Below are 27,129 nucleotides of genomic sequence, written 5' to 3' on the forward strand. Positions count from 1 at the left end.
GCCGGGCAACAAGAGCAGAAGGAGGCGGCTGCATTTTCTGGCACATTTGGTTCCTCTCAAAAGAGAGGGAGGCTTTAGTCCAAGGTTACCGCGCCATCTGCTGGTGAAGGGCTGGCATTGCCACGGAGCCACGGCCCCCAGGACGTATACCAGGGAGTGGGGATGGGGACTGGCCTAAGTCAGAGCCTAGGGCACCTCAGAATGAGCCAGTATTGCTCGATTTCCTCAACAAGGAAAGGACATGCCTTTCACATTAAGCCACAACCTCCTCCTCTGAAGTCCTCAGTGCCTGTGCTCCCGGAAGTCCATCCTCCCGGAAGTTCAAGCTGAACACCGTTTCTGGACATCCCCAAGTCTCACCAGCATTTTCACCTAGGCCAGTGATCCCCTAACTAGGCTCCTGAAGGATGCTGACATTTTGCAAGAGTAACTGAGGTGCTCCTCCGTGAAATTCACCAAAAGGAGGTCTCTGCACTGGCAGAAACAAGACAGAACTTAGGACAAAATTTCTCTTCAGTGAACTTGCTTTAATGCCGGCTGCTTGGCAAGCATAAATCAATGACAAAATGAACACCCACACACACAGCAAGCAAACACTAACAGGAAAACCTCAGAAACAACCAGCCTGTTTAGATCAGCAGCCGCCCCTCCCCCAACCCAAGGAAATGGGGATGGGGGTTTTATAAGGAATCCATAAAACTGCTCCTCAGAGCATGGGCTATGGAGTCAGACACGTGGGTTAAAATCCTTGGTTTGCCCCTTCCTTGCCAGCTATATCATCTTGAGGCGCTCTCAGCCTCAGTTTCCCCATCTGTGAAACAGGAATTAAAACTTTACATACTTCACAGGGTCACTGAGACTATTAAATGAGATAATGCACGAAAGGATAAAAATGACAAGAGCTAGCATTTCTTAGTCAAAGCCCTGTTCTAGGCCTTTTATCTATAGTATCTCCTTAATCCTCACAACAACCCTCACAGGTAGGTAAGCAGTAGGAGTATATCCTGTTTTACAGATGAGGAAGTAGAGGTACACAGAGGTACACAAAGAAGTATCCTTGCCCAAAGTCAACCAACGGGTAAGTGACTGAGCAGAGAAAGAACCCATTAATATGAGTTACTGCCATAGTTCGTGATGTTCCATAAGAAGCAATGTGGGTTTTATGAACTTTGCCACAGGAACCTCCCACCAGAGCTTTCGCCCTTGACTCGCCCACCTGCAAACAGTGCAGGCTCTACCTGTGCATCCTGCTTCAAGGGCAGACTTAAGGACCAGAGCCACATCTTACCCCATGAAATCCTACACGTCACTGCCAGACTCCAAGGCCACAAGGAAGGTATAGCCAGTGGCGGGGGGCGGGGGGCGTATAACAGCTTCCAAAGGAGCAAGTCTCCAGCCTGACAGATGGCAGGAGAGGTCCTCATGGCAGGTCCCTCATGAACTAGAGAAATGAACCACCACTGGATGACCAAGCGGGCGTGTGGCACAGCAAACTGGCTAAGAGTGCACTCCTGGGAGCACCCAAATCCCAGCTCCACACCTTCCTCAGCAATTATTCAACCTCTGTGTACCTCAGTTTCCTCATCTGTACAACGGGCACAAAAATGGTACCTAATGCCTGGGGCTGTTATGAGGAATAATGAGCCAGCATGTGCTTGGAACAATGCCCGCTATGTGGTCATCAGTATGTGTTAGCTGTTATTACTGATCTAATCACTCCAGTTCTAAGAGCTCATGTAAAGGACATAAAGCAAAAGATACAGAGCCTCACAGGTGAGCAAGTTCAGTTTAGTGTTAATGAGAAGAGCACAGCCTAGAAACAACCCAAATGGCCACTGACGGGGACACAGCCAAATGGGCACAGTTACCCAGAATATTCTACAGCATAAAACACACTCTCTTTTTAAGTTAAAATTCCAGTCCATGTACTTCATCTAAATTGCTTGGCTTACCAGGTTAAACAAAAATGGTCATTAAGTAGCTTAGCAGTGGAGAAACTCAACCTGTGGCCAAGCAGCAGGTGTACAAAGCAGAATAAAAATGGCAGGTGCTGGTGGTGGTGATGCTAAAATACACCTCCACGCGGACAAAGACGAGAAGGGACGGATCCCCCAGAGACGCAGACAGCTACTGCACTGGGATGGTGAGACCAGGGCTGGTTCTTTTTCTTGCTTTCAAAGTGTTTTCTTTAATTGTTACATCATTTTTTCAGTCACAGTAATAATAATTTTATTTTGAAGCACTCACCATGGTCTGGCAGCTTGCGATCAAATTCTGCATATAATCATGTCTTACTTGGCTCACTGAGTGTAGGAAGACTTTCTCTACAACTTGGTTTAGTTGCCAGGATTTTATAATGGGGAGATTTCACCTCAAACATCCAGATTACTGGGTTGTCTCGAGAAATCAGGAGACCCAGCCTGATCTCTGGAAAGGCAGCCATCGACTCCCAACGGGGGGGCAGCTGCCCTTGAGATGGGCTGTGTGTCCCCAGTTTACCGTGGCCTCCACCAAACCCTGACACCTGGCTGACATGAGGCCATGTCATTCTCATAACCAAAGCATCTGTCACCTCTAATAAAAGTTTTTGCTATTTAGCCAAGTCCCCTAATGCCTTTCACACCCAGTTCCATTCACCCACAACTTTTCAAGACTTCACTTCTTGCTGAAAGGGATTTGCATTGGCCAAGGATTACAAGTTTAAACAAATTTCTCTCTGGATTTCTACAGAGCCCACCACAGCAGGGCCCCTTCCTAAGTGAGAACTGTACACTAATCGTGTACCAGACAGCCCCCCAAACAGAAAATTCGCCGCAGGCTCAAACTGAATTTGAGATGAAACCAGGAGCTGCAGGCTAACAGTAAAAATCCAGGCCCACCTGCATGAAATTACAGAGCAGCTGGGGTGGGAATGTGAGATACCGTTGGCACTGCAAAGAGGTCACTGAACCAAATGAATTTATGAACACCACAGGCTCAGTCACTTAGCAAGAAACATGTGAAAGACTTTTAATTAGAAGCTGTGTGGCCCAGAGGTGGTTCATCAAACTTCAGAATTTTAGCAAAACACAGTCGCGTTTGGATGGAATTCTATTAACCTCTTCCCTGAAACTAGATGTCGTGTTGTCAATCATCAGTTTCTTCTCAAAAAAAACATTTTGGGGGGCCAAGTTTTCCAAGATGCTCCCTTACCCTCTTTTAACTTGGGGGTGGGCCCCATGTCAATCTAGTGACTAAGGAATAGCGTGAATTGGAAGTTCGGCACTGTACCATGGAAGGACTGATTTCACTGGGATCCACGTACATCCTGCTGACATCATAGAGGGAGTTTATATCTCTTTCCTGAAAAAGAAGAGAGAAAAATAAATGGAGCCATCCAAGCTCCCGGGACAGCCCTTCCTTAGAACAAGGATGCTACACACCTTTGTGGTTTCCTGCTCTCTCGGAGAAGAGCTGAAACCTCATCGTTTACTCACCTTGCGGGTGGAGACAGTAAAAAGCTATTAAGAAGTTCCCCAAAACTTGGAAATTTTACCCCAAAATGAGAGCGGCCCCCATGTGGGCCTACATTGTGCCAGGCACTGTGCTCCTATGTAAGAAACAAACACACACCCTGAGATCCAGTGGCGTGCTGGAGCGAGCTCACCGCTCTTCCTGACCGCCACTCAACGTCACCAGCTTGACGCTGGCCACCGTGGGAGTATTTACACCACAGAAATTGGCAGATGCCACAAACCAGGGCTTTGTTTCACAGAGAGGTGGGTAAACCTCCACCAGCACACACTGAAGATCCCTCCTGCCCTTCGTCTGCCTCTCTCACTGGCCTTTAGCCCCACCAGCCACATTCCCGTCTCGTGCACGCCTGCTCCCCCACCCCCGGAACTGGCCTCTGCACAGCTTCCCGGCCAGTCTGCTCCCTGGGCTCCCTTCTCACCCTCTGCAGGAGGCCTGCTCCCACCTCTGTGGCCCCAGTCTAACGAAGTGCCCCATCCCTTAGCACACCATCCTGTTTTCTCTTCTTCGTTGTAACTCACCCTGCCCGGTGCGTGTGTGTCACCCAGCTCCCTTTTCTACAGCCCAAATTTCCCAGCGGCCGATGGTGTTCCACCATACTCCCAGTATCTAGAACAGTTCCTGGCACATGGTTGGTGCACAGTAAATCTCTTTTCAATAAGTTAATGACTCTATCTGATAGGAGCTGAGACATGGTAATCAGATCGGCTGTCTTCTCTGCTCAGAACCCTCCCAACGGCTCAGAATAAAAGCCCGTGTCTCACAGTGGCCCTACACCACGCAGTTCTATCCTTATTTAGTTCTGCCCCCGCCCTGGCTCACTCATCAGCCACAGCAGCTTCCTTTCTGTGCCTTCAGGCACGCTCTCACCTCAGGACCTTTGCACTGACTGTTCTTTCTTCTTCCTCATAGCTGCGGGCTCCCTCCTCCACCTCCTGTGTCTGCCCACATGTCTCCTTGTCAGCGAGATCTTCCCGGGCACCCTTGAGAAGTGCAGCCCCTTCCCCATCGCTCTATCCACTTATCCACCTGCTCAGTGTGTTTTTCTCCATAGCACTTATCACCCACCAGCTGATACATGCTCTGTATATTTTTTAAAATTTCATTTGTTGTCTGTCTCCCCTACACTAGACTGTAAGAGCCCAAGGGCAGGGTCTTTGTCCACGCTGTTGGACGTAGAGCCGTGTGGGACACACGTAAGTGCTCAAGAAAGGTTTGCTGAATGAACAAACAGATGAATCGTAACCTCAGACAAGATATTCCACCCAATCTCGAGTGAGTCAACCACCTACCATATTGTAGCGCTCCAGGAGCTCGGGGGTCACGGGGTAGCGCAGTTTCATCTTCCGGTAGAGTGCGTGCTTCTCGTAGTAGCTGACCAGCTCCACGAGGCTCTCGAAGTAGGCGGAGGTGCCCAGCACGAAGTGCCGGCCGTCCCGGTTGATGCGACAGTGCTTCACCTTGCCCCTGGCCCTGGGGGGAGACCACATGGTGCTGACATCCTGGCAGCCAGATGGTGGCCATATAAGCCCACCAATTAGAAACAACCTAGTCATCCAACCTAGGGGACCAAATAAATGAAGAGCACACAGCCCTCCCATGGAATACAATGATGTAGGTCTTTGCAAAACAGATACAGAAGAACCGGTACCTCAGAAGAAACACTTCAGAGTGAGCTATAGCTCAGCTATAGCTCCTCTGGCCCTTCCCTTCCTCCCCAACTATAGGACTTGACTACAGAACACCCCAGTGTCCAGATCAGGGCCAGGAAACTATGGCCCACAGATTAAATCCACCCCCCTCTCCTGTTTTTGTAAATAAAGTTTTATTGACGCACAGCCATGTTCATCTGTTTATGTACTGCCTGTGGCTGCTTTCACTCTGCAATGGCAGAGCTGAGCAGTTGCAACAGAGACCAACTGGCCTGCAAGGCCTAAAATATTTATCCTTTGATCCTTTATACAAAACATTAGCCCATCTCTACTGGAGAACTCTGGGACTTGATGCCCAAATCCTTAAATCTTATCTTTAGTGGTTCAACTAGTGCACAAATGGAATTTTTTTTTCCAAAAGGGGAAACAAATCTTTTATTTCCTCACCTATTTGAAACAAGAGGCAGAAAAAAAGCCAAAAGAAAATAGAATCCTCAGTCTTACTAGCTTTTATCAGCAAGAATAGAAATATCTGTGACAGTAAGTTTGACCCTAACTTTACAGCCAAGAGCACTTGAAAACTGCAACAGAAATAGTTACTGTGCTCAAACTACTTCTCTTAAAAATTTTGCACCTTAACAGACATTTTCCACTGTTTTAAAAAATACATCCCGTTAAGCCATTTCTTCCAAAACTCCTATTTAAAAAAAAAAAAAAAATGCTAGGAGACTACTTCTTCAGTCGCTTACGTGCAATGATATTTTATTAAATATTTATTTTAAAAAAGAAAAGAAATACTGCTGAGTAAATAAAACAAGTTGCAGAATGAAACTATAGTATGATCCTATTTGTATTTTTTTTAACGGAACAAAATACCACTAACAGAATGGCGCTATATATTTCCCACAGGTACATACATATGGGTGTAAAAGAAAATTTGTTTTTGAGTCTTGATGGAGACGCGAGTTACAAAACTGTGCTTTCTACCAAAACAAAGATTGAGATGGCAAAGACCATAGGGGGCTTTAGCTTTCACTGCAGTACCTGAATTTTTTATAAGGCTAATATACTTACGTAGTGAAAAATCAATTTTAAAACTTTATACAAAAGCTCCACAGGGCAGGGAGGCTCTGGGGTACCGAGGTTAAGAGCATCAGTCAGGTTCTGGCTCCTGCCCCAGGGAACCTCCCTGAGCCTCAGTTTCTTCATCCACACATCTGGGGATGCACAGCTTCTGTCTCAAGGTAAGTGTCAGGACTGCTGTCTGTTAGGTAACCCAGGGTAAGCCCTTTGCAAGGTGTCTGGCACCCAGAAGAAACTCAAGAAATGGATGGTTGGGAAAACATACACAGCCAAGCCAAAACTTCCCTGGGAGACAGAACAATCAAAAGGGGAGAACAGGGCTGGAGTATGAGCCTCCCGGAGTGTGTTGCTACGAGCCAGTGAACACTGACGCCTGAGGGCTTAGCTTCGCCATGAAGCCCCTCATCCCATGGAGGGGCGCCTCCCACCACTCACACCCAGAAAACAACCTCGTCTCTTTGCATGGATTTGAAAGCAGACACTTCCCTCCTGTGGAAATCTATACAGAAGGTTAGTATATGTTCCCAGGGCCTAGAACGGCGCCTGGTACAGAAGAAGTACGCCCACAGATATATGGGGGGAGGGAGGAGTGAAGAAGGGGAGTCACTTGTAAGTCCTGTGATGACACTTCTCATCCGCACCAGACCACTGGCCTCATGAGAGCAAGGGCTGGGCTGTTTTATCACTCCTGAATTTCTAGACCTGACCCAGAGCAGGGGCTTATCAAACATTTATTGATTTCTAAAAAAGAAAACCTCCAGCTCTCAGGGTGCCTCCAATCTCATGGGGAGGACAGATGTGCAAGCAGAACACGGTGGATGTATATAAGCTGAGTATCAATCTGGGAGCCCGCCGCTTCATCCATGCACTTCCAGTGACCCCAACCTCATCGCCAGCTTGAAGGTGCCCAATGAGAATCAAGTTACCGGGCTCAAGCAGGGGCCAGTGGGAGTACCTCACAGGACTCATCCTCTCTGTGGACGCTGTCCTGGCACCTCAAGGTAAAGTGAGAACAGAGCCAATGGAGTGTAACACTGAGATGCTCAGAGCTAGTCTCCTGAGGGTCACAGACGAGGCTTGTATCCGAGTGTGTTGGAGGCCAGTTTCACCTCTTGGGCATCTCAGCCCGTAGCCACTAAATCCCCACCTTTTTTCTTTCAGCCACAGAGTTTGGTTTCTGTCCCTTGCACCCAGAAGCACCCCGACTGACGACAGACTATAGCACAATGCGACCCCCAGCGTCCAGCCCAGTGCCTGGTACAGCACAGATTCAATTAAACACATTCAACTCCCATCCAGGGGTAGCAGGCACCGTAAAGAGTTGTGGGGAAAAGAGCAAAGACACCCCTCTGTTGGCGGCACAAAGCACAAAAGAGCCACGCTGGGTGGAGCTGGCACACAGTAGGTCCTCAATAAACAGCAGTGATAATGACCATCACCACCCCCAAGAAGGCAGCTCGGGGCTAATGGGGGGATGGGCGGCAGACTGGAACAGTAGCCAAGGGGGATGGGTGAGGGCAACAGGAAAGGGAGGACAGGAGTAGGCTGGCACACCAGGGCCCCGACTGTGCAGCCGGTAACCACCTTCACCACGGGGAACCGTGGGCCCAGAGCTTCCAACTCCTTCCATTTTTCATGAGAAGCAATCTGAATTTTCAGGTAAAACTTCTCCGTTTTTAACATCACCGTGCAGGCTGAGCAAAACACCCAGAGGCCCATTTTGGCCCACAAGCCTCTTGCTTAGACCTCACGGTAAAGCACGCAGGCTCTGGAGGAGGACAGGCCTGAGTCTGAAACCCTGACTCAGCCTAGGATGAGGCTGTGTGGCTTTAGACAGGTCAATTAACCTCTCTGGGCCTCCATTTCCTTACTAATAACTGGACCTACCCCTCATGGGCTACAGTGATGGCCTCGAACAGGTGAGGCCTTGAAGGCAGCCCAGTGTCCCAAACATCAGTTAGGAACTCAATATCTGGTAGCCAGCATTCTATTACCATCATCAAGAATACACAGGGAAACCCTGAAAATGGGGAGATGGAGGGAAAGTATGACGAACTGGGTCTGAACCTCCCCCACATTGCTTTTGGTAGAAATTGGAGGAATTGGGCATCTTGGGGTAGAATTAACATAGAGAACCACAGTCCTAGAAATGGTTGGTCCATACAACCACTGGCAGTGGGGTGTCAACTGTGGATGGGAGGAAACAAGATCTACAACATCACCCATCCGGGTTGCCAGGGCTGCCTGGGTTCGAATTCCAGCTCCACCACTCACAGACTGCATGTTTCAAGCAGGTTATTTAATCTCCCTGTGCCTCAGTTTCCTCCTCTGAAAAGTAGGGATCACGGTCATGCTGATCCCACAGTTGTTGGAAGATGAGATGAATTAATATAAAACACAGTGCCCCTGAGAATACAGACCAGCGCCCAGCACACTGAAAGCACACGTCAGTATAGTCTGCTCTCGCTCTTTACTATCGCCGTCGTCGTGGTTGACAGACACCCTGGGCGGAGGACACAGAGCTCAGCCTCCACCTGCAGTTCCCCCTTTGTTCTCCACACCTGCCCTTCCCAAGCCGTCTCTGCAGAGCACACAGTGGGCTCCAGCCCGTGCACCTACCTGAAGGTGATGGCGTAGGAGTCAGAACCTTCCCGCTTCCGGATCAGGAAGGCCCCATCCCGGGGAACCCTCATCAGCATGTCCTCCGCTTCTCCACGGCTCAGCCCGTCATAGTACCACCTGCAGCACAGGGCCAGGAAAATGGCCAAGGGAGAGGCCGCTGAGACTGGCAGCAGAGGAGGAAACGGTGGGTTCCCGGGATGCCTGAGACACGGCCCTGGAACCCACCACGGAAATTACACAGTGGGCCTCTGCTTCCGAAATCACCTCTGAAGACAGAAGTTTTTAAAAAGATCACCCAGACACAGTTTGGGGGAAGCGTTCATGTAGCGCGTCTGCTTGGAGCATAAGCGGATACATCAACTTACATCTTTACCCACCCCGACCCCCACCCCCGACCCAAGCAACAGAGGGTGGCACAGCCACCACAGTGTCTCAGAACAGCAGAGGCAGAGAAGATAGGGAATAGGGTATTTAGGTTGTTTTTAAAGATGTGAAATAGCACATTTTACGGCAATCCATCTGAATATGGACAAGAAAAGTAAAAAATAAAGGTGTCATAGCTACATGGCCTCCTGTGAAATGTGCATTTGAGCAGCCTTCTGCTTACAAATTACTCTTTGCTTTTCACAACTAGTCAACCCTTTGCAAGGCCTAACTGATACTCACTTTACAATTATTTTTTCGCTTTCAGACCAAAAGGAACGAGCTTGGACAGAAAACAGTAACACCGGGCCAAAATTATCTCTGAAAATCAACGCTCAAGACCTCAGGACCACGAAGATAAAGGACAAGAAAGGAAAGGAGAGGAAGAGGGAGAGCAGAGAGAAACAGGCCATAGGTAACCGGACAGCGGCCGCCCTGGGGACCTGCAAGAGACCCCGGTGGGCCCGGGTGAGGCGCCCCGTGGGAATCTGGGCCCCAGCACACCCTCCAGGCTGGTGTTTCTGATCCGTGAACGCAGTCGCGCCCCCAGAGCACAGGGCACACGTACGGCTTCGACTCGTGCGGGCTGGGGTTGGGAACTGGGTCGGTGAGCCGGAGCTCGAACTCGGCACAGCGCAGGTGCGTCTCGCTGTAGTGCTGGATGAGGGCATAGATGCTGGTGAACATGAGGTTGTCAGTCAGGTAATACTTCAGGGTCCCGCCCTCCATGGTGGAGCGGATCCGGCAGTGCTGGACGCGGCCCGACCGCCTGCCGGGAGAGGAACCACGTCAGAGCCCAGGCCCGGCCGGCTGGCCCTTCCCGCAGCCGGTATGGCAGAGAGCACAGGGTGGGCCACAGCTGCAGCCGGGGCCCCCAGAAGTGGATGCTACGGGCGGCCACACAAGCCTCCGTCTGCTCTTAGCACCGGCCCAGCGCTTTCACACAAGTTGATCCTTGGGGCTGGATTCCAGACCATTCTACCTACTTCCTCTACCCGCCGTCCCCTTTTACCTACGTAACTGTTCCTCTGGAGCCAGACAGCCTAGGTTCCAATCCTGACTCTGCCACTGAGGAGCTAAGTGACCGTGAACAAGTGACCTGTCCTCTCTGAGTCTCCCTATTATTACTCTAGTGGTCCAACAAGGACAATGATAGTATCCTCCTCACAGAGATGTTCTGAGGATGAAACGAGATCACACACAGCATGTGCTCGGAACGCTGCCTGGTACCTGGTAAGCATCTTACAGGCGTTAGCTGTCGCGATTATTTGTATGTTGTTAATATTAGAACTTTTATCCTTCAGGTCTCAATTTAAACACCACTTCTTTCAGGAAGTCTTCCTGGATTATTCTCCCAACATCACACTAGACCCCTCTCTTACAGACTTTCACAACGTCTTGCACTTTTCCCACTGCACATGTCACAACGAGAATTATGTATCATCTGCCTGATTCCTTTTCCACTGTTCATCTCCCTCCTGAAACTCTAATCTCCATCAGGACAAGGACCCTGTCTGTCTGTCACTGCTAAGTCACTGTGCCTAGCACAAAGCAAGTACCCAATAAATAAATATCTTTTGATGAATTCATGCACAGATGACTGAGTCAATGATGAGTCAATACAGCCTCACCCACAGTTCCGTAAGGCCACTTTACAATTTTAAATACTGCACTGAAATCTCGCTAATCTTGTTGACTAAGTTTGGGGGCCCTCACCCAAGTCTTGCCCCACACAGCTCACTAAATAAAGTCTGGGTTTCCAGCCCAGCCCCACCCAAGTCTGGCCTAAGCTGCCACCACTTGCCTCACGGCACCCCACCTCACCAGCCGGGAGGAGAAGGCGCGTGCCCCGGGGAAGACGGCCATTACCAGAAGGACAGGGTGTAGTCATTGGGGTACGTCTCGCTCTCCCGCACCAAGAAGGTCCCATCCTTGCCCCCCGTCTCGGCGCAGTATTCCTGCAGCAGCTTCTCGGCGCTTGTCCTCTTCTCCACCTTCTTGTGGAACCACTTCTCCCCGAAATGCAGCTCCGTGGGGGCTATATCCTGGGCCGCAAAGAGAGGAGGGGTTTCTGAAAACCCGGACCAGACCCCCAGTATCATCAGACTAGTCCCTCTGTGCATGCCAATTCCTGAATAACAGACTGGACTGGATAACAGACCCAAAACGGCCTCAGCTCACTTTTACCCCGAGAGGTCCGGGAAGCCAGCCTCCACTGCCCTCCCCACCCCCCAGCCACCTACTCCTGACACCTCCCCATTTGTGGTGGCTTCCTGGAGTTCTGAGTCCCGGGATAAGGGGTCCCCAGTACAGCCCTCAACTCTACTGTACAGGAAGCCTGAGAGCCGTAATACCGTGGGGGCTGCACTCAAGGGACAGTACCAAGGATGACCAGCAGCCCCGGGGGAGAGGGCAGGAGAGCCAGGAACAGGCTAGTGGGTAAGGCTGGACAGAACATCCAAATGTCCCCATCCTCCCCAGGGAGCACAGGCCAAGCACGCCTTTCAGAGAGCAGGAAAGACACCTGAACCTCACTGGCTAAGCACATGGACCAGCCAGCCAATCCGAGAAGAGCCAGGCAAGCCTCGGTACCCGAAGAGGCAGCTCCTTGGATTGAGCATGTCCGGGCCTGCCGGCCACAGGGTGAGAGCAGCATTACAGGAGGTGTCCACCTACCGGGGGCTGTTCATCTTCCATAGTCTGTTCAATGTCATCGCTGAAGGACAGCTTGGCATCAGCAATGGCACAGTAGTGCCGAGTCCATTTCTACAAAGTGAAACCAGCGTTAGGGCTTCCCCAAAGTCTCTGCTCCATCAACTCTGAGGCCCAAGGCCCCTGCCTGGCATCACCCCAGCATCCACTGGGGACTCGCCTTTCCCACTCTTGGAGCCATTTATGGTGGTTTCACAGAATTCGATCCCCTGTGAGACATTTCTTTTAAAACATCTATTTATTCTGGGGTTCTTCTGGCATTTTCAGGGCTTCTTTATTCAGTGTGTCTAAGGGTAGACACAACGTAGTATTGTATTCCTTTAACCTGAAGGCTTTTACGAATGATGGGATTGTTTTCTGTGTGTGTGTCCTCACGACTGTCTTTTTCTATTTCACCCATTTTTTAAGACTTTCAGGATTTCTCAGCCAGCCTGTCTAGAGACCCTTTCTTCAACATTTAAATGTGACTTAATTCTATATTTAAATTTCAACCATTTTTAATTTTTATTCCTAGAATATAAGAATAGACATGTAAAGACATACTCAAATGCAGAAAGACAAACATAACATGATACCACTTAATATGTAGAATCTAAAAAATAATGCAAATGAACCTATACACAAAACAGAAGCAGACTCACAGACGGAAAACAAACTTAGGGTTACCAAAGGGGAACGTTGTGGGGAGGAATACATTAGGAATATGGGATTAACAGATACAAACTACTACATATAAAATAGATAAGCAACAGACCTACTGTATAGCACAGGGAACTATATTCAGTATCTTGTAATAACCTATAATGGAAAATAATCTGAAATACATACATATATATATAACTGAATCACTTCGCTGTACACCTGAAACTAACACACCATTGTAAATCAAATACACTTCAATCAGTGAATGAATGAATTGATCAATACCTACTCAAATAGATTGCCATGTTAGGTTATGGGATATGAGAAGTGGCATTAACATTCAAAATGCCTCATTCCCATCAAAAAATAATGTTTCCTTGGGACTCCCCTGGCAGTCCAGTGGTTAGGACTCTGCGCTTCCACTGCAGGGGGTCCCGGGTTGGATCCCTGGTCAGGGGAACTAGGATCCTGCAAGCCACGTGGCTCGGCCAAAAATAACAGTAATAATGTTTCCAGTGGAACTGCCTCAGATTGGAGGACACTAAGGGGTTAGGACAACGAACTGCATTATCACATCCGAGATTGCATCCTGGGTCAGAAAAAGGACATGAGTGGACAAACTGGAATGAGGTCCACAAATTAGTTGGTAGTATTGTGCCCAATGTTCAATTCCTTGTTATGGTAATTATACTCTGGTTACAGAGGATGTTACTATTTGGGGAAACTGGGTGAAGCACGTATGAGAACTCTCTGTGCTTGTATGTGTGTGAGAATCTAGAGTATGTTACATTGAATATAAAACTACTTCAAAATAAAACACTAATGATGCAAAAGAAAAATAACTTCCTTAAAATGACAAATTCACTTGGCACAAGTGGGAGTGAGACAGGAATCCTCCCGGAGCTCTCCAGCAGGCCGTAACACATTCAGGGCTCTGAGAAGGGGCGCGAGAAGACGCACCTGGTCGATGGAATCCCACATGTACAGTTCACCCTGCTGCCTGTGTTCATCTTTCTTGTCCTCCACGTTGACATCCACGTCGCCTCGGGGGCCCAGCTTCTTATGCTGAGGGGAAAAATACACAAAGCCTGTCTCCCTAAGACCCAGGTTAGGATCTGTGAGCCAGCAAACGTTCATTCACATCAGCCAGGCATCCACCGGATCGTCCCACCTCAGGGCCTTTGCACTGTCTGTTCTCTCTGCCTGGCTTCTCTCTCACTACACCGCACTCTGTGCTCGGCGTCACCTCCTCAGAGGAGCTTCCCTAAAAACAGCCCACACTCCCCCTCCCACCCCTGCCACTCTCTAGCCCCTGGTAGTTCATCTTCACGCTCTTTAGCCTAAGTGTATCTACGTATCTATCTGTCTTCTGTCTGTCTTCCCTGCTAGATTATAAGCCCCATGAGGGCAGGGACTTTGTTTTGTTCCCTGTTGAACATCCTGCACTAGGTTAGCAGATAGCGCTCGATAAATATTCAATGAATCAACGATGCGCCCGCATTCTCCAGCACACAGAGGGCAAGGCAAGATCACAGCCAGTCCACGGGCACAGGCTGTGCAGGGCAGTGGAAGGCACACTGGGGATGTAGATTTAGAAGACCTGGGTGCAAACAGCACTGCTGCTGCTTTATCGGCTGTGTGACCCTGAGCAGGTGGCCGCACCTCTCTGAACCTCTCACGTCTCATCTGCAAGCCTAAGAGGATGATTACGACAACGTCCACCTGGGCGAGTTCACTGACTGCCCATGTGGACTAGCCTTGATAAGTCCCAGTTGTGGTGACCTGGTGGCGGGAGCTCAGGATTGGGAGTCAGACCTGGGCTTGAATTCAGGGCCTATCACCTTCCTCGCTGTGTGGCCTTGGCTGCATGACAATCTGTCTCAGTAACTTCCCCTGTAAAATGGGGGTAACAGGGACTTCCCCGGTGGCCCAGTGGCTAAGACTCCGCACTCCCAACGCAGGGGGCCTGGGTTAGATCCCTGGTCAGGGAGCTAGATCCCACACGCCACAGCTAAGAGTTCGCATGCTGCGACTAAGATACCGCATGCCGCAACTAAAGATCCCACATGCCACAACTAAAGATCCCACATGCCGCAACGAAGACCCAGCGCAGCCAAATAAATATATTTTTTAAATGGGGGTAACATAGCCCCCCTGTCCCGTAAGGCAGTGGGCGTGTAGGATACCTGTAGATAGTGCAGCACGACATAAATGTTCCATTTTGTTCCATCTTTGGCAGGAACTAACTGTGTAACCTCAGCTGAGTCAACCTCTAGACCTCAGGGTCCTCACCTGTCAGGTGGGCTGGGGGCCCGGGATTATCAGTCCTGCAGGTCTGCCATGAGACTGAATAACACTGACGACCGTGCCCAGCCCAGTGTGTGGCACTCAGTGATCACGTCACAAATGCTACTTCCACCCCTTTTCCCTGAAATTGAAAGGGCTGAACCAAGAGGTACCACAGGTGGGGCAGTGGGAGCTCTAAAAGGAGTCCTCACACCCTAAAACAAGCGCTGGAAAATACCTGGGGACATGCAGAGAGCTGTTCTAACAGAAAGGGAGGGAAGCCACGGGGGAGCCGGGAACAGAGAGATGCAACGAGGTTCCCTGAAGACTGACTGCCAAACCCGAGGAGCCCTGGACACCTCCCCAGCCCGGCCAAGCACCCTCTGCCTCTCATCCCGCCTTCCTCACGCTGGAAGCTTCCCTGAGCGTCTCAGCGGAACCTGCCCCAGCATCTTAGCCGATTTCTCCAAATATGCTGGTGCTTTGATCCCCGAGGGCACCAGCCTCCTCCTCTCTGGATGGGCCTCAGCCAAAGCCCCCTCACAATTTGGTGTTTCTCTGTCAAGCGGTTTGTCTCCCTATAAGACCGTGATCTCCTGGCATGTAGGAAATGTCCCCAATGCATCTTAGTGGTCCAGTGACAATCTAGGGAACATACCACGCGTTCACACTACCCCACCTTCATGGATGTCATCCCCGAAGCCGAAGGGCCTTCTCCCTTCTCTGCCTGGTAAATCCCTTTCTGTCCTTCCTACGAACCTGCCAGCTGTCACTGAAATCCACGCCGTTCCTCCCACCGACGGCTGCCCAGCTAGAGTCAGCCCCTGCAGATGGTGTGGTCATGTGACTAAGTTCTCACGCACTGGACACAACAGCCCAGGACTGTCCAACCGATGTCCCACCTGCTTACCAGGAATCACTCGCCCTGGACCCCTCACATTCCCGTTTCTACGAGCTGGAGCTCAATGTGCCTTGCAACCCAGCATGGACCACACACAAGGACGGTGCCCCCTAGGGCAGAGCCTTCGCCAGTTCTGTGGCATGGACCCCCTCTGAAGTCTGGGGAAGACTACGGATGCCTTTCTCAGAATAATGTTTGTAATGCATAAAATGAAAGGAGAATCCAATTATATCGAAATACAGCTACCAAGTAAATAAAAAATACTTGCAATATACTAATACATGCACTTCTTTACTAACATCTTCCAAAAGATCTACAGGCAGATCTAATAACCATCATAATTTTAAAGTAGTGACGAGCACACGTTATCTTGAGATATTGGCAACAATGGTAGAAGTGCTATGAAATTATCCATGATTTCTGCTGGTGACGAAGCCTCAAGCGGCTTGTTGCCAACATTCATAATGGAAGGAAATGTTAAGTTTTACCTACATGTTAATAGAGGCACCATTTTTGCCCAAAGTTCACACGCCACCACCTCACAAGTTTTATCTGTGGACTGTCTGGGGGTCTGCAGAACCCCATCTGAAAACCCCTTCCCTGGGAGACCGCAGACCAAGATGAGAACATCCTGAGTCCCCGGACAGCCTTGCGGACCAGAGCTCAGAGCTCCTAGACTACTCTCCCGCACATCGAGTCTTGAACTTACGTGACTGAAGCCACGGTCCGTCTGGTCTCTTGACCCTAGTAATATACATGCCCAAACGTCACCCCTCCTGGCATCTGTGGTGCAGCCGTCACTCACCCCTCCCCACAGCCACCTGTCGCCCCTAGTACACGCAGCCCTCTGGGGCAACTGTTCACTCCCAGCCCAGCCCCCAGGTGAGAACAGAGCCTGGTGGAACAGCCCCAGCTCCTCACGAGGGCCTGACGCAGAGCGGGACATGGTGAAGACTGGCCAAAACAAATGCACAGGAGTGAGTGAACACTTCTGGGGCACCTGCTGTGGGACAGGGCAGTTTCAAGCGCTCCGCACACGGCCTTCCACGTTACGCTCGCAGCACATGAACGACGCGGGTTCTGTGGTGAACCCCCAGACCGCGAGGACGCAGAGGCGGCGGGAGGTGAAGCGACCTGGCCCGGGTCAGGCGCGAGGTCAGCGAGGAGAACGGGGAGCCCGTGCCCCGAGCCGCCGGCTCTCCCCACGTGAGCGGCAGCCCCGGGCCGCTACCTTGATGATGATCTTCTCCCGCAGCTGGCTGGGCGACGGCAGCTGGTCGGCACTGGCCTCCGTGGGCTTGGTCAGCAGCAGGTCGCCGAACGCCTCCTTGAACACCCTGGCCATGTGGCGCTGCTGCTGCACGCAGCAGTGCTCCTCGATGGACAGGATCACGGGGAAGCTGCGGGCGGGGAGGGAGGGAGGGAGGGGCGCTCAGCAAGCGGGACGGGGCTGCCCCCGCAGGGCTGCCTGGCCCGGCCTCCGGGACCAGGGCGTGCCCTGTGCTCTCAGCCTAGGGGCACGCCAGCACTCAGCTGGGGCTTCTCAGCAGTGACTTTGGCCAGGATGGAGCCTGGGGTGGGCTGTGTGTGTGCGGGGGGTATCTGTGTCGCTATGTGGGGTGTACATGTGTGTCTGTATGTGGAGAATATACGTCTGATGATGTGTCTGTGGAGAGGGTGTCTGTGTGTCTTTGTGTTCTGGGGGTGTCCTATGCGGGCGGTGCCTCTGCACGTGAGCATCTGTGTGGGATGTGCGTGAATGTACGTGCGCGTGCGCTGGGGGGAAGGGGGCGTCTGCGCCCATCCGTGGGGGGACTGCCCGTGTCTGTGGGAGGATGTCTCTGAGTGTGTGTGTGTGTCCATGCGGGGTGTGTCTGCAGGGGGGGTATGTTTGTGTGTGTGTCTGTCCACCCAACCCTAGCCACCTTCCCCTTAAAGGTGAACCACCAGGAAGGAAATCAGACAACTGACCTCGAGGTGACAAAGGCATGGTCCTTGATGGCCTGCACGACGTCATCAAACTTGATCTTGGTGGTCCGCGTCCAGCCGTGGTAGATGATGGGCTTCCCGTCGGGCCCGTCCCAGCAGTCCACTGAGGGCAGAGATGTGCAGTCTCAGCACGCACGCCTCCCTAGTCCACTGAGGGTGGCCACGCTGCCCGGGTGACGACCGCGCCACCAGCCCCGGCCCCCGCACTGGCTCAGTCACCAGGACCCCGGGGCCAGACCCGGTATCGCCCTCAGGGGCCACCAACATGAGGACACGTGTTACCTATGCAGTTACAGGAAGATTTTGGTCATCTAATTAAAGGTCCCGCTGTCCAAAAGAAACGAAACGTTTCTTTTTTAACAAGAGATTTATCATGTGTTTTATCTTCTGATTTGACTTGTCTAAACCTTGGCTTGCTTCTTCTGCCAGCGGAAAGAATACAGAGCAATGGGAAATTTATTTTTAAAGATTCACGGTAAAATATTCAGACCGAACTAGGTTATGCAGAAGGTGAGCATCTTCTATATTTTTGACCCCCCAAAATAGGAAGAGGAGCTGACAGTTTCAAACTTGACTTTTTCACATTTGCTTTTTCCTAAGGGGGGACAAAGGCATAAATTAAGCAACACTCTGTAGGAATAACTGCCGCTAAGGCCTGATGCCGTGATGGATGCTTCTGATAAAACCGGAGCCTACATCAGTGGTTTGTGCCTCTTCTCAGCCCAGTACAGCCATGAGCCTCTGGCGCTGAGTCGGGCCGGGGGCGAAGGGTGGGGGGACAGGAGGAAGCACCGGTCCCCGGCCACGTCCGGGGCCTGGAATCACCTCTGTCGGGGTGGCTGTGAGCAACTGGGGACAGAAGAGTCAGGGCAGCGGCCGTGGCAGGGCCGTTGCTGAAGCACGCAGGGTGTCTGCTGCCTCGAACACAGCAGCCCAGAAAGAAGCCGAGGGATAGGAAGACAGTCAGGCCGTCCTGGCTACTGGCCTCCCAGCCCCTCCACTGTATCCGGACACTTTCTGGAGCCCAAGGTGCTGTGGCTCCAGCCTGGCCCGGCTCAACACCACTCCTCGTCGTGGCGACCTTCTCTTCTGGGGAAAGGTCCCCGGCTGGTGGCCGCGTGGCTCACCCCAGATGCTACGGGCACCTGGGTTCTCCCTCCATCTGTCCCGTGCATCCCCACTACTCGGGCCTCCAAACAAACAAAGCATCCAGCAACAACACGGCCAGTCGCAGCCCGCCGACCGCGTGGCCGCCAGCGCGAAGTGGGTACTCACGCTCAATGCAGCGGCAGCCCATCCGCAGACAGCGGATATAGGCCTCCGGGGACGACTCGCTCCGAAGCTGGTCACCCGTGAGGTACCTGGACGAGAGGAGGTGGGTGGCTGTGTGGGAGCAGGCCTGCAGCTCAGGGCATCCCCGGGGAACTTCTCAGCCCGAGCTCCCAAAGGCCCGAGTTCTCCCTGTCCACAAAGACCCCCATTTAGGATCCGGGCCAGACACAGGCAGTCGTGTGGCCGAGCCAGTCATGAGACTCAGGCCGTGATCGTGGGCTATGAAGGATAACCATCCTGGCAGTCCAAGTGTGGGCTCGAGCACGTGTGTTCTTTCGAGGAGAATTCGGTCAAAGGGTGTCAGGCGGGAGACTGACGTATGATGATAAATTAACCACCCCCTGCCCCGCCGCTGCCCACTAGGCCCTCAGTCTCAACAGGGCAGAGATGGGCCATCATTCTGATACCAGGGCCCCAGGCCAAGCACAGAACAGATGGGACTTACCACCCTATGAACTATGTCCACCAAAACTGACGTGAAAATACCTATTTTTCTCACTCTCCTCCTCACCACATTCCCCCTTTAAGAGTCTGTGGTGCTCAGCTGTTTTCTAGGTTTGGCAGGACTGACCATTCTAAGACACAAACGCAAACCAACGGACATGGTGGGGAAGAGAGAACCATGAAGTCAATTTGCCCCGGAAAAGGAAGGTACCTTCCAAAATGCCGGGAGGTGAACTTAAGGGCCTTCTCTCCAACTCCTGCCTGGACTGACACTTGGTAAAGTACCAGTCGACAGCTCTCTGGATGCCCAGGACCCAGGGCCTCCACCCCCTCACCTGACAAAGCAGACTGAGTAACAGAATTTGAGTGTAACACCCATTTCTCCCTTCCCATCTGCTCTTTTTTGCGATCAGGGCAATCTTCCAAAGATACGCATTTGAGTGTGGTGTTCTCTGGCCTAAAAGCTATCAGCGGCTCCCACTGCCACTGCCCTCGCTCTGACCTCAACGATTCCACTCAAGCTGACCCTCCTGTCCTCCTCTCCTGCCACTCACCCTCCCAGGTTCTACACTCTAGACCTACTAGAACCCCCCCAGTTCCTCCTGCCCCTGGACCTTCGCACATGCCGTTCCTCTGTCTGAACCCTCCTCCTCGCCTCACCACCTGTTCTTCTCTCACCAACTCCGGCTCATCGTGAAGACTCAAAGGAGGCCTTTTCCCCTCCAAGCTCATGAGGACGGGGCTGCTCCTGCCCTTTTCACTGCTGTATCCCCAGCACCCAGCAAGCACAGGGCCTGGCACAGGGCAAACTCTCAGTAAACATCAGTTCAGTGACTAATTCAGTTGCTTTCCTGTGACCACTAAGAATGAGATACCCAAACAGTGCCAACCAGCTTTGTTGACTTGCTTGTTAGGGCCACAGAAAAAGGTTTATTATTGCAAAACCAACTGGGAAAGAGAGATGCATCCCCCCATCCTCCAGAAGCTTTCATATATTCCAATCTGAGCAGCGAGGGCCTGCACTCTGCCCACGCGCTTTGCCAGAGCAGTGCCCTTGAGCGCCCACCGTATTGCCCTTCACCTGCCTGACCCGCTGCAGGCTCGCGGTGAAACTCACGTGTTATGTGATGAGGAGATCCAGTAATGAGACAAGGGGTTGTTCATGTCCTGCACATCCACCACGTCATACTTCTCATCCCAAATGCTGTTCTCCCGGGAAAACAGGTACGTGAGGAACTAGGAGAGTCACAAACACAAAGAGGGGATCATCACACTGAGGACGGGTGGTGCCGGGTTCTTTTGGGTCTGTGTCAACACGGGGAGATGGTACATGAATATTCAACAGATGGTCTCCAGACCTCAGTTACCCAAGTTTTCAGTGCAGAAAACTCAGACTGCAATAGGCTGTACCAACACATGTTTCACTGACCTATGCAGTATTTACCTTTTTAATGTGTATCCTCAAATATGTGAGGCTACAAGACTATATGCTGCCCATATATAAGTCTTAAGGCATAATAACATTACGAACATTTGTGAACCTACATGAGAAACAGAACATGCCAGTATCGTAACATCTAAAAGGCAGGAAATTTCATATCCCAGTTCCTGACCCCTTAAAAAAAAAAGAAAAATCAGAAGATTGAGTGACAGTGGGTAACACTATGTTTCCTGGGAACCACGGTACATGGGACTGGAGCTCCCCAGTTCCCCCTCACACAGGGCCAAAAGCACCCATTTCTCCATCGTGCAAGAGCCCCAGAAACCTTGGAATTTCCTTGCTCTGCTTGTAATGGTTAGAGACTCCCTGGCACCACACGCCCTCTAGTGACAAAAGCAAAGATCCCGCCCAGCCTACAGGATCAAATAGAGGAGGAGAAAAGTCAAAGGCTGTGACGGTTCAGGACCTGGAAGGAAAAAAAAGAGTTCTCCACTAAGAGAGCCAGTGTCGGGGCATCTAACGGCAAAGCCCTCCGAGGGAAGAGACCCAAAAAATACACCTCGGAGGACAGACACCTGAATCACAAAGCCATGCCAACAGGACCAGGGGCCCACTTACCTCATCCACGAACAGGAAGGGCTCAGCAGTTTCTCTCATCGTGTCATCAATGAACTTTGTCATCCGCTCACGGACTTTGTTCAGATCCTGAGCCCAGAGCTCCTTAGAATGATAAAGAGAACAAGAAATCATCAGAGAGAGGAAGTGCAAAATTCTTTGCCTCTCAGGATCCGGTTTCAGTCGAAGACCCAAACGTGGGCGTATTCTGCATGCACATGCAATTGAGGCCTTACCCTGTGCAGGGCCAACATTTTCCCTAAAGGACCAGAGAGTAAACATTTTAGACTCTGGGCCCCAACCATTCAATTCTGCTACTGTCGTGCCAAAGGAGCCACAGACAACAGGCACACAAAGAGCTGTGGCTGCGTTTGTAAATAAAACTTTATTTATAAAAACAGGCAGTGGGCCAGATTTGGCCCCTGGGTGTAGTCTGCCGACTCCTGCTCTACGCTAGTTCTTTATACGCGTTATCACAAGGAGGCGGGGAGCACAGTTACGTCAGACCCCTGGGGTTACTCGCCTGGCTGATGCTGAGCAGGTTACACACCTGTTCTGTACCTCCTCATCCGTTACATGGGAATAATGGTACCTACGCACAGAGGCTGCGACGGGCTGGATGAAATAAGGGTCTGTGCTTAACACATAGATTCCACTTTGACTCATGTTTCTGGGTTCCAAACATTCTAAAATCTCCATCTTTAAGAATCATAAAAGCACATGTGTTACCCGACGTGTGCAGTTGGATGGGAAGGGTCAGATCAGGACATTTGAAACAAGGAAAAGCATAAGGGCAGACACAAATAAGGTGGGTGCAAATCAACAATAAGCCTTGCTGTTCATCCTTGCAAATCTTCTTGGATAAAGGACACCCAATAGCTGGGAGCTGGGGGAGCATCCAGTTCATTTGAATACAGCAGTGATGCAATCCTTGAATACCAGAGCATGAAACTCAAATTGTAGGATACTTAATGCAAATGCCTTGCCAGCCCTAGACGCCCCCAAAAGCTTCCTGCTTCCTTCTCCTAAAAAGCTTTCGCATAAAAAAACACGGGTACTGGACTTCCCTGGTGGTGCAGCGGTTAAGAGTCCGCCTGCCAATGCAGTGGACATGGGTTCGATCCCTAGTCCAGGAAGATGCCACATGCCGCAGAGCAACTAAGCCTGTGTGCCACAACTACTGAGCCTGTGCTCTAGAGCCCATGAGCCACAACTACTGAGCCCGCGTGCCACAACTACTGAGCCCACGCACCCAACTACTGAAGCCTGCACACTCTAGGGCCCGCGAGCTGCAACTACTGAACCCGCATGCTACAGCTACTGAAGTTCGCGCACCTAGAGCCCATGCTCCGCAACAAGAGAAGCCACCGCAATGAGAAGCCCACGCGCTGCTCGCCACAACTAGAGGGAAAAGCCCACGTGCAGTAACGAAGACCCAATGCAGCCAAATAAAGTAATTACTTAGTTAATTAAAAAACAAAAACAAAAAAGTGGGAACTTAGCTGCTATAACCTGGAACTGCACTGGCTGTAAATAAGAAACCTTCTACCTAAAGGAGTTTAAAATATGAATAGTCTGGGGGGGTAGAAAAATGTATCTACTTGGTGTGGGGTATTGAGTTGGGCAACTATCAATATAATAATGAAAATGATCAGAGGAGTGATGAGAGGAACCAGCATGGTGAGGCCGTCAACACTGGGCAGGGGCAGCCCACCGGGTTCTGTGCTCAACCTTGTCACATGGTGGCTCATTTTGAACTCACATAAGCCCAGGCAGGACATATAATATTATTCTCCAGTTATATAAATAAGAAAGCTGAGGCTTCAGTCATTAATTAAGTTGACCTAATGATGAGCCCAAGACCAACGCAGGCACATCAGTTCCGGGTCAGTCAGTGTCACCCATGCCTCCCGGGGCTGGACTGCGGCGCGTTTAACCAGCCCTCGAATGGAAATTCAGATCAGTTCCAAGTTCTCACTTCTATTAAAAATGCTGCCATTATTTAGGATAAGTTCCTAGGAGAGCAATTATTTAATCAAAGTATATAAGCCTTTTTTCAAAGTTTTCATTTTAATTGTGTATTGCCAATGTGTTTTCTAAAAACCTGTACTAATTCGCACACCAAGTGCTACAGTGGTTATTCCACATACGAGCATCCACCACCCCCAACAAACGTCCCAGGTCACTGACTCTGCTCCATGCTTGCATCCCACAGAGCGCTGGAAGCTGGGACATTCCGGGTCCACGAAACGTACGGCTCAGGGGCCCCATCCCTGGCAGCACATCTTGTTCCCGTCACGCGCACCCACACACATGCTCATGGGCTGCCTGCGTCCTCACTCCCGGATGCGGGATCCTAACGCCCTGTACCTTGCTCCGGGCCCACAGCCATGATCTCTGAGGGCAGCCCAGCCACGGGGCCGGTGTAGGGAAAGCCTGTGACCCTCCCCTGGAATAAAATTACTGAGCATGAGGTGGTGGATTCCAGGATATAAGACTACTTGTCTCTAGGAGTTTAACCGTTTAACTTCAACGGCTCTGTACAAAACTGAGTAATTCAGCGCAAGGAAGCGCACGGCGGAAAAGCAAACAGCCTGGGCCTCTGTCTCTGCTTCACTCTCCTGGCAGCACCGCACCGTGCGTGTAATCGTGCTCAACAGAATTCACGGATCCCCCCTCGGTTCACCTGCCCTGGGTTGTAGTCTCAGGTGGGGCAAGGAAGCCTTCTCTTGGTCACTGCCATTCACCCCACGTGGGGAAAGCGCGACACCTCAGAGCCCTCGGTCAGCGTTCATCACGCACCACAGCAGCTACCAGCTCTGCCGCTCGCGCAAGCGTGCGTCTGTTTGCGTTCCCTACAATCAATGACATCTGAACGTGGGATGTGTACCGCCTGACACTAGGAAAGTCGTGTTCATTGTGAAAGGGGTAGCAGGGGTACTATGGCCATGTTTTCTAAAAAAAAAAAAAAAAAAGTCCATTTCATAAGAGAGACACGTTGAAGTATTTTCAAATGGAATGGTACACAGTCCGGGGTTTACTTTAGAATTTGCCAGCAAATAAATGGAGAAGGAAAGAAGGGAAGGGAGACACGTGGGTATGGAGATGGAGGATGGATGAAATCAAAGTGGCAGAATGTTCTTTGTCATCAGAGTGATGGGTACAGGGTGGCTTATGATGCCAGCCTGTCTACTTTTGTGTATGTTTGAGATGTTCTGTAATACACAGTATTTTTTTAAAGTAAATGAACTGAATATTACTATGAAAAAGACTATATATTGTTATTATGAAAAAGGTCTATTAAAAAAAAGAGAATAAAAGCAAATGAAACTCCAGTGATATAAACAAAAATTTGAAATAGATATGTGACTACGCAATAATATATGTACTCATACACACACACAAAGATCAAGGCCATGGGATTCCCTGGTGGCACAATGGTTGGGAGTCCGCCTGCCGATGCAGGGGATGCGGGTTCGTGCCCCGGTCCGGGAAGATCCCACATGCCGCGGAGCGGCTGGGCCCGTGAGCCATGGCCGCTGGGCCTGCGCGTCCGGAGCCTGTGCTCCGCAATAGGAGAGGTCACAACAGTGAGAGGCCTGCGTACCGCAAAAAAAAAAAAAAAAAAAAAAAAAGATCAAGGCCATCTTGTCTAATCCCCACAATGCTGAGAGGTAGGGTTCTCATCCCCACTTAAACAGGAGGAAAGTGGGACACAGAAAGGTCAAACCACCTGCCCAAGGTCACACAGCTGGTGAGAGGATGTCAGGTTTCTCTCACTCTAACTCAGTTTCTCAGCCGAGGCACTACTGACATGTGGGGTTGGGTAATTCCTTGTTGGGGGGCGGGGGGCTGACCTGTGCGCCTTTAGTTATTGAGCAGCAACCTGGCCTGCACGCACCAGATGGCAGTGGCAGCTCTGAGTCGAGTCTGCAGCCATTGCCCTGGGGCAGAACCATCCCCTAGAAAACACAACACAAACTCTGACTCAGCCAACACAAACTCTGACTCAGCCACCAGCTCGGAGCCCACACGCAAACATTCCGGGAGACGTCCACGTGTCATCTGTTTAAGGACAGCTGTGCCACCTTATCCCCCAGAGGACCCGCAGGCTCATCCACCTTAGTCACACCCTCCACGAGTCAGGGAAGGCTTCCTGGGGAAGCGACGCCAGAGGTGAGCTGAGAGGAGCAGAAGCCGGCAGGTGAGCACACCGTCCGCCCGCCCTGAGGTGTCCTCCTTCCCTTCCTCCAGCTGGGGCCTGGGAAAGGGGCTGATTCCAGAGTCTAAGCCCCCGAGGCGGCACTGAGCGGGGAGACGACACCTGTTTCATGACGGCAGGTGGTGAGAAGGTGAGCAACCGCTGGGGCAGCCCCACCCCAGAAGCCCCTGCCCTGCTGTCCTCTCACCTGCTGTTCATGTAAGAGAAACCGCTGGAAGTCGTGCAGGTGAACAGCGGAGGCATCCGGCCGGTCGGTGTTGCTGTCCTCGGGGAAAGGGAGGGTGTTGAGAGAGGGGCAGCCAACAGTCAGGAGGCGATCCCAGCCAGCAGGACGGCCACCCAGACACCCAGCCGAATGCCCCCCGCAGGGCCTGGTGCAGGCTGGCCAACAGGAAGACGAAGGTGACCCAGACGACATGCCTGACCCAGGAGGATTCAGAGGGGCCCTGACACCAGAACCTGGGAGAACTGGGCCCTGGAATCTACACTCGGCTGCTCCCAGGTGGTCCAGGTGCAAGGCAGAAGGAAGGGGGAGGGTGGGCGGGTGGGCACGGACAGGCGTGGACAGCAAACGCCCGGGCAGGGCTGGATGTGGAGAGCGTTTGGGGTAGGCGATGCTGGACAAATGACTCCAGAGTTGGCTGGGCCGTCGAGGGCTCTGAAGCAGGGGTGCGGGCCAGATGAAGCCCCCAACTCTGGCGGACAGGGAGAATCAGCTGGAACCTGCAAGATGAGAGCTGTGGAGCGAGCAGAGGCCCGCTGCTGGGAGAGTTTTCCATTTGACACGGACCCCTTCACCCTGAACAAAGGGAGATTCCACCTCGGCCAGCAGCTTGCTGACTGATGGCCTCGTGGAGAGGATGCTCATAGCTACCAGAAAACCAGAACCTCACTGGACTGGCAACCCTGTTCGCTAGGGCAAGTGTATCCGGCAGAGCAGGGCATTCCGGGGAAATCTGTACTTTTCCCTGAGCACATGCAGCGGGGGTGGAAGGTGGAGGGTCTCTTTTGAAATACAGGAGGTAAAACAAGCTTTAAGCTTTCTCTCTTTACTAAACACTCAGGGTCCAAAAGTCTGTTGTCTCTGAGTGCATTTCCAACCTTCTTTCCTAACCAGCCTCATGGTCCAACAATACTAATCTTTTCATTAAAATACCACATAAGAATTGGATTCGTTTTATATACATTTTAGAGTCTTGGGGTTTCTGGCTTAGAAGGTAACTGAGGGAACAGTTGCCAGGGCATCCTCGTC

General features: G+C 51.3%; 1 protein-coding gene across 1 annotated transcript in view; it reads right to left on the bottom strand.

Annotated features, from left to right (window-relative positions):
* Positions 1-27,129, bottom strand: part of PLCG2 (phospholipase C gamma 2) — a 145,672-nt gene that overhangs the window by 31,161 nt on the left and 87,382 nt on the right. Inside the window, exons 9-21 of the mRNA XM_082862103.1 lie at positions 26,065-26,137; positions 21,659-21,760; positions 20,717-20,835; positions 19,099-19,184; positions 17,806-17,926; positions 17,066-17,234; positions 13,608-13,712; positions 11,970-12,059; positions 11,163-11,338; positions 9,862-10,062; positions 8,868-8,987; positions 4,806-4,986; positions 3,271-3,342 (exon numbers count right to left, since the gene is read on the bottom strand). Of these exons, the coding sequence (XP_082718229.1) occupies positions 3,271-3,342; positions 4,806-4,986; positions 8,868-8,987; positions 9,862-10,062; positions 11,163-11,338; positions 11,970-12,059; positions 13,608-13,712; positions 17,066-17,234; positions 17,806-17,926; positions 19,099-19,184; positions 20,717-20,835; positions 21,659-21,760; positions 26,065-26,137 (1,615 nt within the window). The remainder of the gene's footprint in view (positions 1-3,270; positions 3,343-4,805; positions 4,987-8,867; positions 8,988-9,861; positions 10,063-11,162; positions 11,339-11,969; positions 12,060-13,607; positions 13,713-17,065; positions 17,235-17,805; positions 17,927-19,098; positions 19,185-20,716; positions 20,836-21,658; positions 21,761-26,064; positions 26,138-27,129) is intronic.

This window comes from Leucopleurus acutus, assembly GCF_964270905.1.
Source record: "Leucopleurus acutus genome assembly, chromosome: 20".
NCBI lineage: Eukaryota > Metazoa > Chordata > Mammalia > Artiodactyla > Delphinidae > Leucopleurus > Leucopleurus acutus.